Source organism: Mesoplodon mirus (assembly GCF_964341445.2).
Source record: "Mesoplodon mirus genome assembly, chromosome: 8".
NCBI classification, from domain to species: Eukaryota; Metazoa; Chordata; class Mammalia; order Artiodactyla; family Ziphiidae; genus Mesoplodon; species Mesoplodon mirus.
In genome coordinates this window covers 14,802,458-14,815,840 of record NC_138984.1, presented here as the reverse complement: position 1 = coordinate 14,815,840, position 13,383 = coordinate 14,802,458, and the positions used below count along the sequence as shown (strand labels likewise).

Here is a 13,383-nt window from a genome sequence, read left to right as displayed (position 1 = left end):
AGTAGCCCCTGCTCCCCACTCTCCACAACTAGAGAAAACCTGAGCGCAGCAACGAAGATCCAATGCAGCCAAAAATAAATAAAGTATTTTTTTAAAAAAATTCACTTGATTTATCATAAGAAATGTCAACTTTACATTTGTTAATGAAAGAAAAGGAGTTAGTAGATTTAAAGGGTGACTGAGTCATTAACTATATGTAAAGAGATCAGATTATCAAAATGTGGGTGAATGGTGAGAAAAAAGCCAATAGGAGCAAAACAGTAAATTCTCTTCTCTCATTTGCTGTCACCTGCTTATGAAGTTACACCTTGATAGATAATTGCCTAGAAAATGAACAGGTTATATTAGAAGGACTTCATCAAGAATTATGGGTAGCAATTTCAAGCATAAAATCTGATTTAAAAAAATTATATTCATAAAAACACGCTTAAGTTCCTCAATAAAAAACTTGAAAAATTTTATTTGGAAGTTTTTATACAAGTTTAATATTTATTATTTTTCCTTTCCCTTGGTGGTTTTATTACAGTTATATGATATAAAGAAAACATAATGACAATTATATGATATAAAGAAAACATAATGATTATTTTCACCAAAGTCCATGTAAGATGTCCCCCAATCCCTCAAATTTACCCCCGAGTGCCATATCATTATGTTCACGCCCTATGTGTGCTGCTGATATGAAGTCTGAGGACCTCCCACTATAACTAGACAGTGTCTGATATGGAATTCCCCAGAATATGTGGAGTACATTTGAATGCTATTCAATCAATACCTTTATCTAAAAATGGTGGAGAGCTTCAAAAGAACCAGAAAAACTTACATCAATTTAAATAAAGTTTATCTTTACACAGTGTTTTTTAAAATAAAGAGTTCTGCCATATTAAAAAAAAAAAAACTAAAGCACAAAATCAAAGATCTAAAGTAAACAAAGTGATAAAAATGACAAACTTCAATCTGATGCCCTAATTGTAAATACATGATTAATTTGAGGAAATATTCGATGTTAAAAGCTCCATAATTACTTCATATACTAACCTGAAGTATTTCCTTTTAATAATGGTTATATTTTGGAGTTGGTCAATTTTTCCTCATGTTCTTCCACTCTTCTCTTGCCATCCTTTCCCTAAATATGTCCGATACGATGAATCAAAGAGGACATTTTCCCCTCATGTTGGATTCTCCAAGAGCAAGCACACTCTTCTCTTAGGAAGAATACTAGAAGGTCCCTAACCACTGCCACATGATGACATTTGACCTCAAAACTAACATTGAAAATGCACAGGTAAGACATCAAAAGCGGGGCACCAGACGGAACAGTACAAGCTATTTCCCTAGAATGTCTGATCACTTCCACCACCTGGTTATATAGAATTTTCCAGGAAGCATGAATGCGACATAGTCACAATAATAACAGTCAGCAGCAAATAGTTTCTTTGGGAGATGAGGAAAAAAAAAGGAGGAAAGGCACCTACAATATAGGCTGCAATAATATTAAATGCTCCAAGTAAGCCTAATAAACAATGTCTTCAAATATATTAGATATACAAGAAAACATACTGGAAACAAAAATCTCTCAAGCAACTAAGGGTGCTTGTAACATAAAAGATTATTAAAATAGTAGTATTAATAAGTATTATTGCTACTGTTATTAATCTTTATTATACTATTTTTATAGTAAGGGAAGTTATAGACACTTTTTCAGATGTCTCAAAACCTTAATAAATACATAGAGTTTGTACAAAACACAACCTTATTGGAATGCCCCTTATATTCAATTAAAAGGTAAAATTAAAACCTCAGCCTAGATAGCAGCTTCCAAGGCATCAAAAACACTTAAGGCCTATACTATCTTTGGTTCTTGTCCTTAATTCCAGCCCTGAAAACTTAATGAATTCAGGACATTAAAATCAGATACACTGCATCTGGACTGAAATTACAGTATTAAGTGTATTAAAAATGTTTAACATCATGTATGAACTCTGAACTATGAACATAATTTTGAATCATTATACAATTTAAAAAGCTAACATTCAGAAAAAGTATTGATATAAGATATACTTTACATTCAAAATCACGGATTATGACAATATAGTTTACACCCTGTCAGTAGAGGACCAAATGCAACAAAACACATTGTAATAAATTTATTTAAATTAGCTCAAAAATATGACATGGAGGTAAAACACTGCAAACAAACATTCAGCCTAGGGCTTCCCTGGTAGCGCAGTGGTGGAGAGTCCGCCTGCCGATGCAGGGGACACGGGTTCGTGCCCCGGTCCGGGAAGATCCCACATGCGGCAGAGCGGCTGGGCCTGTGAGCCATGGCCGCTGAGCCTGCTCGTCTGGAGCCTGTGCTCCGCAACGGGAGAGGCCACAACAGTGAGAGGCCCGCAAACCGCAAAACAAACAAACAAACAAACATTCAGCCTATTGAGCAATGAAGCAGTTGTTTTAACATCCAAGTAGTCATATACAGTATAATACAGACATGAATAATGATAAATATATTATGTTAAACAACTTTAATTTTTGCTAGTTAACAAAAAATCCCTTTTAAGTTATTTTTGGCATGGTGCCAGAGGCTCTGTCAGATAACTGGATGCAAGGCACTGCTTATTTACGGGTTCACAACATGTAACACTTGGAGTCTTCAAGTAGATGCATGGTTAAAACGTAGGCTTGTTCATGTATTCTTCCATTGTCTGAAAGAGAACCATAGATTAGAGCAATTTTCCCTTAAACCACATCCTTTAGCAGACTGTGAAAATTCTTCATTCTCTTACTCATTTATTTTGCCATTAGAAGAAAGAAGTTTTTGTTTTTGTTTTTGTTTGGGCTGCACCACACAGCTTGTGGAATCTTAGTTCTCTGACCAGGGATTGAACCCAGGCCCACAGCAGTAAAAGTCCAGAGTCCTAACCACTGGACCACCAGGGAATTCCCAAAAAGAAGTTTTTGAAGTGTACATGGTCATAAATCTTTGCATTCTAATCAAGAAAGGTGGTTCAAAGTTTGAGTATAATTTGTATACACATCCATATGGCTGGAATTAAATAACTTTCAACAGAGAAATGGCTAAGCTTGACCATAAAAGGAATGTCTGATAAGAGAAATGCTAAAGCAACAGCTGCAAAGCTGTCACTGTTGACTTCAGAAAAACGTGCCTGCTAAAATAACCATGAGGACTACCTCCAGACACAGGTATTAGAGAAATCTGAATTGTATTTGTATAACGTATGTATCATTACATACATACATAACATATGTATCATTACAGATACAGAACATCTTATTGCCAAGACATAAGGGATAAACAGACCATAATTCTTAAGAATTTCTTTCATGTACTTTGAAAAGGCTTTCCTCCAAAGTACATAAATTATGTTTCTTCATCCTCCTCATCACTTACCAAGTTTGCTAACATGCCACAAGGCCCTAATTTTTTCCCCATACTTAAAAAAAATGTTTAAATGGATTCACAACCACAGGCAGAGTTCAAAGTTACAGTCATGTTGCAAGCCCTTTATTATGCATGATGGATGGACTTCCTCTTCCACCCTCTCCTGTTATAAACATATGTTTGTGTAACAAATCTATTTGTGTGACAAGGCCCCTGGGTTGAATCAATCAGGGAGCTCAAGGGGCCAGCCTTTGGTAACACCCCTACCTCTTCCATGGACGTCACAGCGCAACCAGCAATGCTTAACCTGTTCTTAAGCTTGAACCCCAGGAGATGTGATTCACGTGCACCTGCCAGGGAAGACATCGACCAGCCTTGCCCAAAGAGACCAAGACCATGGCTAAGCAAGACTGCTCAGAAGATACTAGGGTTAGAAATCAGGTTTTCTAACTGTGTTCACCAGCTCTACTTAGAACTCCAGTCCTCCTCTGCTGAAAATACTTCTGGTCCATTATCCACACTTTCTTATAAAGCTCTTACACCTTCTGGATGAGCACTGGCCAAGAGAAGCCCACACCTTAAGACCTCTGCCCTATCTCTCCTCTTACAGATGCTACCCATGTCTGTCAACTTGGCAGGGGTATCACATTGCCCAGGGGCCCATGACTGTTTCTTGGTACCTAGAGTTTAGCCCATTTAAAAGAGTATACAAAATTACAAATATAAAATTGGGTATACATTTACTTAGAATGAGAAAAAAAATGAGAGTAGATTACAAATTTTTTTTTTAAATTACAAATATCAGGGCTTCCCTGGTGGCGCAGTGGTTGAGAGTCCGCCTGCCGATGCAGGGGACATGGGTTAGTAACCCAGTCCGGGAAGATCCCACATGCCGCGGAGTGGCTGGGCCCGTGACCCATGGCCACTGAGCCTGTGCGTCCAGAGCCTGTGCTCCGCAACGGGAGAGGCCACAAAAGTGAGAGGCCCGCGTGCCGCAAAAAAACAAAAAAACAAGAATTATAAATATCACAAAATCCAGAACAATAGCAGAATGGGTTTCATTCATTAAGTGCCTGACACACTTCTATAATATCTTATATATTCATTATATGGCCACAAATTCTTTGCAGCTGAGCTATCTTACTTTTGCAAATTTGACCACATGAGCCTGCAGCCTTAGAAGGGGTCTGGGCCAGGAAAGGCCCTGGAGTTGTCACTTCACTGGCTTCACAGTTTATTGGTCTCTAACTATTGGCACTGCTTCACACCACCGGATAAGTCAATCTGCCTGAGACTGCGCTGGCTGCCCTTTCTGAGCTGTGCTGTTACTCAGGGTTACATGAGCCAATGACATATGAGGTTGGTACTTTCTTGGGCTTGCCCCTTTAAAGGTTGGAACAGACTTTTAAGGCTGGCACAAACTTAAAGAGCTCTGCCCTAGCCTTTCACAAGAGGACTAGGGTACCTTGGGACCCCAGTCATCCACCCAGCACAGCAGTGTTTCTCGTGCATTCAGCACAATGCATGCTACGAGTTTTTATTGCATTACGGTTTAACTTAAACCATAATGCAATAGCTGTTTAACATGGTTTGTGCTTTTAAGGGTGACAGTGTTGGGGTGCACCTAGCCAGTTCTCATGAATCCGCACATACACATATGAGGTATCCCATTGCTTGACCTAATGAGGTACCATTTGACCCTCCCTTCTTAACTTGCTTTCTTATTCTGTGGTCGGAACATCTTCTGTTTGTCGCCCCCACTGGTGATCCCAAGAATTGCAACCTCTGTATTTAAGGATCACTACCTTCTCCTTTCAGAGTTTCTCTTTCCTTCTAATCATCTTTGCACCATTGTCCACAGGTACCTTCAAAATAAGATACCTCTTAAAGTCATCCCCAAGCAATTAAACTGTTCCTTTCTTTCCATATTATCAACATCTAGCCCCAGTACACTCAGAATAAGCTCTGAGCATTTAGGGCTTTAAGACTACGTATCTTCTTACTAAAAATGTAGAGACAGTCTTTTTATTCTAAAAAACTTTGATTGGGTAAGGGTCAGGGAAAAGTCCAGGGCCTACTCTGAGATTTTCAGTTGTGCTAAAAGTAAAAGCAGTATTACAAAGGCCTCCCTTAAACGTAAGCAACTAAGTTTGTATTCAGTACAAATATGTGTTCAAGTCCAAAGGACAGGGAAAAAAGAAAGCAACATTTTTTCTCTTTATGCAATTATATTACTTGTGCCTATTCATATGCTCAACTGCTCTGACCAGATACACAAAGCAAACCATATATACAAAGTCAATTTTTCAACCAGCTCCCCAGATGTTCATTGACTTAGCTGAAGTACCAAACCCCAAGAGAACACTGGTAACACTGCTTCTATTTGGCAGGTGTTGTGAATTCAGTGAAAGATTTAGAGGGCAGTCATGATACTGCCTGATCACTATGGGGACACGGCAGCTAAATGGAGGGTCCCCTGAGACCCACCTATCAAGACCTTCCACTCAATCACCAGGGAACGACCAATTAATGTTTAATTGTGAAAGCCCTCTCTCTTGAAATAGCAGGCAATACCTGCTTCCCAGATTTAAATGGAACTAGAAGCACCAGATAACCCGCAAGCCCTTTAAAATTCTACTTCCTACAGAGGGGAAATTCAAAATAACCCAGGTGTATCTTGGCCCTAATTCAAGGAGCTTTAATTACTGAAGTGCCAAAGACCCTGTTCAATGTCTGTTTCTCCTTTAATGTGATTCCACAGTAAGGACCCTGAGGATAGAATTATAAATAACCCGCTGGCATATTTTAAGAAAGGTTATGTAGAATTTCCAAACCACTGATTTCTCAGGTACCTTGTAAAATTCCCTTCCTGTGTCATTTGGAGACAGCCAAGTGAACATCAGAAAGTTTAAATGCATTTTTTTGAGGTGATAACACGCCTAGAAATAAATGCATCAGCTTCCTAATAGGCAAGCACAGAGGCTCAGGGGTACCCTGTATCTTTCTTGGTATCTGTCCACCTGAGGACTGGTTCCCTAGATGGGCAGGAGCAAGTAATCAGCTCAAAGATGTGCCAAAACAGTTGCTTGGAAGTCATGTCTAATGTTTTATAACTGAAGCAGGCTGTTACTTCCAAACAGCAGCAAGAATGGCTTTAATGCCAATTTTTAAAAGACACTTGATAATGCTCTGGAATCTTCTGACCAGCTATCATGAAAACAGAAAGATAGATTCAATGATGCTGTGAGAAGAAGAACCCAGAGGTGGCAGAGCTCGGATGGAACGCAGGTCCCCAAAGGTATGCTTGAGCAGGGGCTGGTCAGATCATCTCATTTGGGGGGGGCAAAGTTCATTGGGGTGAAGCGCTCTTTCTCACAGTGCCCATGGGAGGACTGAAGGAGTTAATGTAGGTATGTTCCATTATTAGGGACAATGCAAATCTAGACTGTATCTACAAGAAAAGTCCCAGTGTATTTTATATAAGTATCACAGAGTCGGGAACATGACCAAATGGCTGCTGCAGGGCCCATTTATCCCTTGACAAGCAAGCCACAGAATTCCCAATTTATTTATGCAAATAGGAGCACACATACAGCCTCCCAGGAAGGTAGGAAATTTTAATTAATATGATGATTGCCATCTTCAATAATAAAGCTCTAGTATCCCTGGCAAGTAAAATAATAATGTATTGCTATTCTCCTTTCCCAGGGCAGCACAGATATTTTAATGAAAGGCTTTTTATAACTCCCATAAAATTATTCTTGAAAAGAATAGCACCAAATATGTAATCCCTTTTTGATAGTGGGGTATCCTCCCTGAAAAGCTCAGACATGAAGAGCAAAGACTGTGGAGCCCAATTACCTGGGTTCAAATCTCTATCCCATGCTTACTAGCTGTGTGAGGTTGAGTAGTCATTAAACCTCTCTGTGTCTTAGTTTACTCATCTTTAAAATGAGGGTAACAATATACCTACCTCTTAGAGTTGCTGTGATAATTAAATAAGTTAATACACGTAACGTACTTAGAAACTGCACCCTGGGACTTCCCCGGTGGTCCAGTGGTAAAGAATCCTTCCAATGCAGGGGACTCGGGTTCGATCCCTGGTCGAGGAACTAAGATCCCACATGCCACGGGGCAACTAAGCCTGTGCGCCACAACTACTGAGCCTGTGCGTCTCAACTAGAGCCCGCGTGCTGCAAACTACAGAGCCCATGCGCTCTGGAGCCCACGTGCCACAACAAAAGATCCTGCATGCTGCAACTAAGACCCAATGCAGCCGAAAATTTAAAAAATAAAGTCAAAATTTAAAAATAAAGATTTTACCTTAAAAATAAAAACTGTACCCAGCACAGAGTAAACACCCAGTAAGTGTCAGTCAATCTATCATCACTACCACCATCACAGCACCACCATCCTCTTTTCCCAGGGCATGAGAAGATGTGTACTGACCTCCTGTAACATATCAGAATCTTCAATGGCTTTAACAGCACATTTCTTGGATGTTTCCTGAATTTCTCCACCGATTATAAACTCGTCCAGGATAAAATAAGCCTTTTCAAAATTAAAGATAATATCTAGCTCGCAGACCTGGTAATACAAAAATGAATATTTTGATAAACTTGCAGTAGTATCAGGGGAAACATGGGCCAGTGATTCAAGCTTTTCAACAGTGACACCCACGTGGCACACCAAAGATAAAAATACCAGATGGTATTTTAAAGCCAGAAAAGTAGAACTACGGAAATCCGGGCCCTGAATAAAAGTAAAACCACATTCTATTAAAGCAGAGCATGTCCTTAGATAATATTGTTTAATGTCACAACAGGAAATTTGAGACTCAGTCCAGGAGTGAAGCTGCGCAGCTCATCTCTCCATCCTCACAGATAAAAGCTGAGCCGCCACTGCGTTTCAGGCACGAGGGCAGTGCTTCGTTGCTCCTGCCCTCTGGTCTGTAAATTTGGCTCCTAGCTTTAGAACTCTCAGAAGCTCATTCTTCAGAGGCAAATTAGCTCAATTGTGTTAATTTTTCTCAAAATTATGTCCCAGGCCGGTGCTTCTCAAACTACAGAGTATATCCCAATCACCCAGAAAGCTCATTGAAACGCACACTACTGGGCCCTACCCTGGAGTTTCCGATTCAGTAGGTCTGGGTAAAGCCCGACAGTTTGAACTTCTCATGGGTTCCCAGGTGGTGCTAATGATGCTGGTGTGGGGACCACACGTCGAGAACCGCTACCACTGTCACAGACCAAAGTAGAGTCTGATAGATTTGGTTAAATGCAGCAAGTAGCAAGACCACTCCCCATAATCCAAATAAGGCTCAATTCCAATGCTTCAACCAGACAGCCACTCAGGCACCATCCCTGCTGTTTCCCTTCTCACATATTCCTCAACTCTCGCTTTCCATACCTTACGGAAGGTCTGCTCACTGAAAGTTTTCAGTCCTCTCCCAGCTTTATGGCTCAAAAGCATCTGATACACTTCACCCAACCTTTGTTTGAAAATCTGCTCTTGCTTACGCCCTGATGTTGGCAATACCACTCAGTGCCCGTTTTCCTACTCCATCTCTGATGATCCTTCTCAGGCTCCTTGGATGATTTATCTCCCCCCGGAAACTTGCATTCATTTAAGAAGTATTTGCAAAATGCTTGGGACACATCAATCAGCAAAACAAACATCTCTGCAGCAGGTTGCTTACATTCTAGGGACCCACCTTCTTCCTAAAGACTGGTGCTTCCCAAGAGAGCCTCTTCTCTCTTTGCAACACACACATTCTCCTAGATAATCTCATTGACTCTCTACAGCTGGGTCTTCCATGCAGGTGGCTTAACAAAGTGAGTGGGCCTGATCTCTCTCTGCAGCGCTAATCCAATATTTTCACCCACTAACCAGATATTTCTGCATGGATATTCCTCAATCTACATCCCCATATTCCAAACTGAGTCAAGCATATTCTTTTCCCTTTAGTTCCTATTTTGCTTAGTAGCTGCAAGCTCTATCTTGTGGCTCAATCTAATTCATTCTACAGTTCAGCTTAAGTTCCCCTCCCTCTCATTCCTCTCTCCCCCTTGATCTCATCCTTCTCGATTTGATCACCAATTTCTATTGATTCCATCTTGTAAATAAACCCCTAACCTCTTGTCCATTTTCACCGCTGCTACTGCTAAGGCCTGCAACGTCTCTCGCTTGGGGTGCTGCAGTGACTTTCTAGGTGGTGTCTACCCACGTGAGGCCAATGACCACTAGCACTTTGCTAAAATGCTGATCTGGGTCCTTTCCTGGGTGAGGTCTTCTGTTCAGGACAGTTTTGATTCCTCAGCATGGCATGTAGGAATCTTTACAGCCCAGCTCTCTGGCTTCCTGTGTGGTACCCACACCATGCTAAAGCTACACATTCCACAAACTCACACCGTTCTTTCACGCTTTTGCCCTTTGCACATTCCAGAAATTCCTGGAATGTTCCCCAAATGTCTTTTCCTTTATTCTGCTGGCAAAATCAAACTCATTTTTCAAGGCCAAATTCAAAAGGTATGAGCACAATGATTCCCCCAAGTCCTCTTTTCTCACATAGAGATTCTACATTACTTCCTTTGTGTTCTTTTACATCTTGTGTGCCCAAGTATACGCTTACTTATCAATCACTTCCCCTTGTACTGTGAGCTCAGGTACAGAAATTGTCTTAGTCATCCATATACCTCTGGAACCTGGCACATAGTAGGATGCAATAAATGTTCTCAGGATAAATGAATGAGTCGGCTACCATACAGGCCTTATTTTTATGATGCTGGGGGCTAATGGCTTCCCAGATCGACAATCCTGACTTTACATACAACGGATGTCAATATTTTAACAAATTGCTCCATATATTTAGGATTTAGGTCAATAAACTTGCAGACTCTCCAAGGAAAATGGTTTATATTGACAGATCCAACTGAATCTAGAAGCATAAGAACAAATAAGTACAAAACCACTATAATACATGGCCAACTCAGAAAAACTAATCTAATGAATCTGCAAAGGTTATGGTCTCTTCATTCATTAGAAAACAGCATCAAATCAACAAGTGTGTGTGTGTGTGTGTGTGTGTATATACACACACACACTAATTTCCCCCTCCCTACAGGGTCTGTCTCTTTCTCTCTCTTTCTCTCCACACATACACATACACACACATACATGTGTAAAACCAGTTGAAAATAAGAGTCTATTCACTGGGACATGATACTATAATCCAGGACTTCCCCAGAACTTTAGGATTCCCTCTTGAGAACAACCATCAGAAAAAGGATGGCATCATAAAAGGAAATATTCTCAGCTTGTAAACGCTTTTATTTCTAGAACACTCACTCCAGGAATTTGAATGAGATGAGAATTAAGCTGCCCAGGCAAAAATGTAGAGATCAGAGTACAGGTTAAAAGTACAACAATGGATTGGGAATAATATTTGCAACATATATAACAGAAAGGAAAGCACAGTATCCATGATATAGAAAGAATTCTCAGGAATCCCTAAGATAAACACCACAACATAAAAAATCAAATAAAGGCTGTCAAGAAGCAATTAATAGACAAGGCAAGAAATGGAAAAGGCCAATGCACATCTAATAATATATACAGCCTCACTAGTAATCAGAAAAATGCAAATTGAATTAATGACCATCTGACTATTAAGAAGAGATAATATCCATTGCTGGTTAAGTGCATGGATAAATAGGTACTTGCGCTCACTGTTGGTGGAATTTGTAAATTTTATAGGCATTTTGAAGGCTCAAATTGTAGTGTCCATCAATTTTAAATGTACAATTTAAAACTTTGACCCAATAATTCCGCAAGGAATTTATTCCTATGCTATACCCAAACCAGTGCATAATAATATATATTAATAACAAGGATGATGGCAGCATCATTTATAATAAAAATTGGAAACAACTCAAAAATCCAGCCATAATGGAATTGCTTAAATAAAGTATGGTCTACTCCTACTTGTGTATCGTATTATATACCATGGGAATTCTATGCATAAAGTTGGAAAGAATGAAGTAGATTTCCATGGATAGACATGGAAATAGCTCTAACATAGACTGGTAAGGGAAACAAAAGAAAGTTGCAGAATAATATGTATAATACAATACCATTTTTTATTTAAAAAACTGTATAAGTCTAGAAGGATATGTAAAAATATGTATTATTTTGCAATTTTAAACAATATATAGATAAACAGAAAGAAAGCACGGTAGATTAGACATTCATGCACATTAAAGAAGGTACAAGAAGTAAGCAGTTACCAGAGATCAGAAGAGGTGGGAAATCAGGATTTATAGTAGCAAGAGCTGGGGAACCCCAGAGTTCAAGGCAGGTGTAGACCAGGAATCCAGGACAGACAGGAACCTCATGAGAAGAAACGAGCAACCAGAATCCTGCAAAGTGAACTTGACAGATACTAATGCAAGTTCTCTGGGAACTTCTCATACCCCACTCTCCATTCTCCTAGCAGCAACCCATCCCCAAGGCTGTAGGGTTCGCCAATGGCCATGGGGCAATTAATTTACTGCACCTAGTTTCAAGGGGTAGGGATAAGGTTAGGTAATATGCAAAGCCAGATACAGATACACACACACACACACACACACACACACACACACACACATACCCCTTGATTATAGAGTTACTATCTCCAGATCATAAGGGAAATGGCTACACAAGTTCTACTGGCCTTATAGAGAATGTTACAAACAAGCAAGTCATTCATATACAGCAACTTCAAAATACTACTCTATTTGCTATTGAGTCTAACCCCAAGGGGTTATTGTATCTGAGAGTAAGAAGAGAAAACACCTCAGAACCTGAGACATAATGTAGATTTCTTCATCTACTGCCTAATTACTCAAATATTACTTCTAATTCTACCTTCAGGGTGCTGCCCCAGTATATCAGAAATGTACCCTTGATGCTCAGATGACTGCACTCCATCTAATTACGCAAAAGCACATGGCTTCTGTGTTAATAAACACATGAGCTTCTTTCCTTATTTTTTCTCATTTTCTCATGTCTCTCTATTCTGGAAGAAAGCTTACAAAAGAAAAAAACAGTGGTAATTTAATGTTACCTTTGATCTCCTAGCCTTGTGCTTTACTACAATTTTACTATAGTTTGGCTTGAGGGACTTCTGTTATAGCATAATACATGATGTAGTGAGATTATTTCTGGCATTTAAATAACTACATCTTTTTGGATAGACTCTAAGAAGGAGCTTCCCTTACTGAATTCTGTTCTAAAGTAAGTACAAAAAGTTCAAGTTATGTACAGCAAATGCATAAAAGGATGTATAAAATAATAATGCAAAGTACAGTTACATAGCAATTGACAGTTTATAAATATTGTTAATTACACTATGTCTTTGAGCCTCATAATAGCCCCTGTGAGATTAGCAGAGTAAATATTTCTATTCAACTTTCTGAATGTCATTTTTCTTATCTGTGAAATAGAGATCTATAATGAGTCAAATCATGGGTTTGGTGAGAAAGCCAGCTGACACCAGGATCCAGCAGGACATAGAGCACCCCTCCCCTGACAACAAGAAAACTCCCTGAATCAAGACAGAACCTCGCCAGCACAGCAACCTTTGCACCATCTGGGTGCATCAGTAAAACCTCACATAACAGCCTATAATGGGAAAATATGGCAGGTGTCTAAGTCCTCAAACTGACCCTTGTCTACTGTGAGACTCTGAGGCATTGCCTCTTAGCCTCTATAAACTGGGCTTCATGCTACTCACTGAAGACCAAAAGATTAACTAGTTAATCCTTGTAAATCTCCTGGAAATTGAAAAGTGCTAAAAAAAAAACAAAACCATAAATTAGTAGGCAGATATTTTGATTTATCTGTCATAGGAAGGTAATATTTTCTAGTCTTACGAGAAACTCAGTACAGAGTTTTTTTCTGGGATAATATAAGGGCAAAATTCAAGGAAATCTTCAGGA

General features: G+C 39.6%; 1 protein-coding gene across 1 annotated transcript in view; it reads right to left on the bottom strand.

The window, feature by feature from the left end:
* Positions 1-469: 469 nt before the first annotated feature.
* The window catches only part of AP1S3 (adaptor related protein complex 1 subunit sigma 3), a 55,266-nt gene continuing 42,352 nt past the window's right edge, over positions 470-13,383 (bottom strand). Inside the window, exons 4-5 of the mRNA XM_082630444.1 lie at positions 7,853-7,990; positions 470-2,705 (exon numbers count right to left, since the gene is read on the bottom strand). Of these exons, the coding sequence (XP_082486570.1) occupies positions 2,670-2,705; positions 7,853-7,990 (174 nt within the window). The 3' untranslated portion in view covers positions 470-2,669. The remainder of the gene's footprint in view (positions 2,706-7,852; positions 7,991-13,383) is intronic.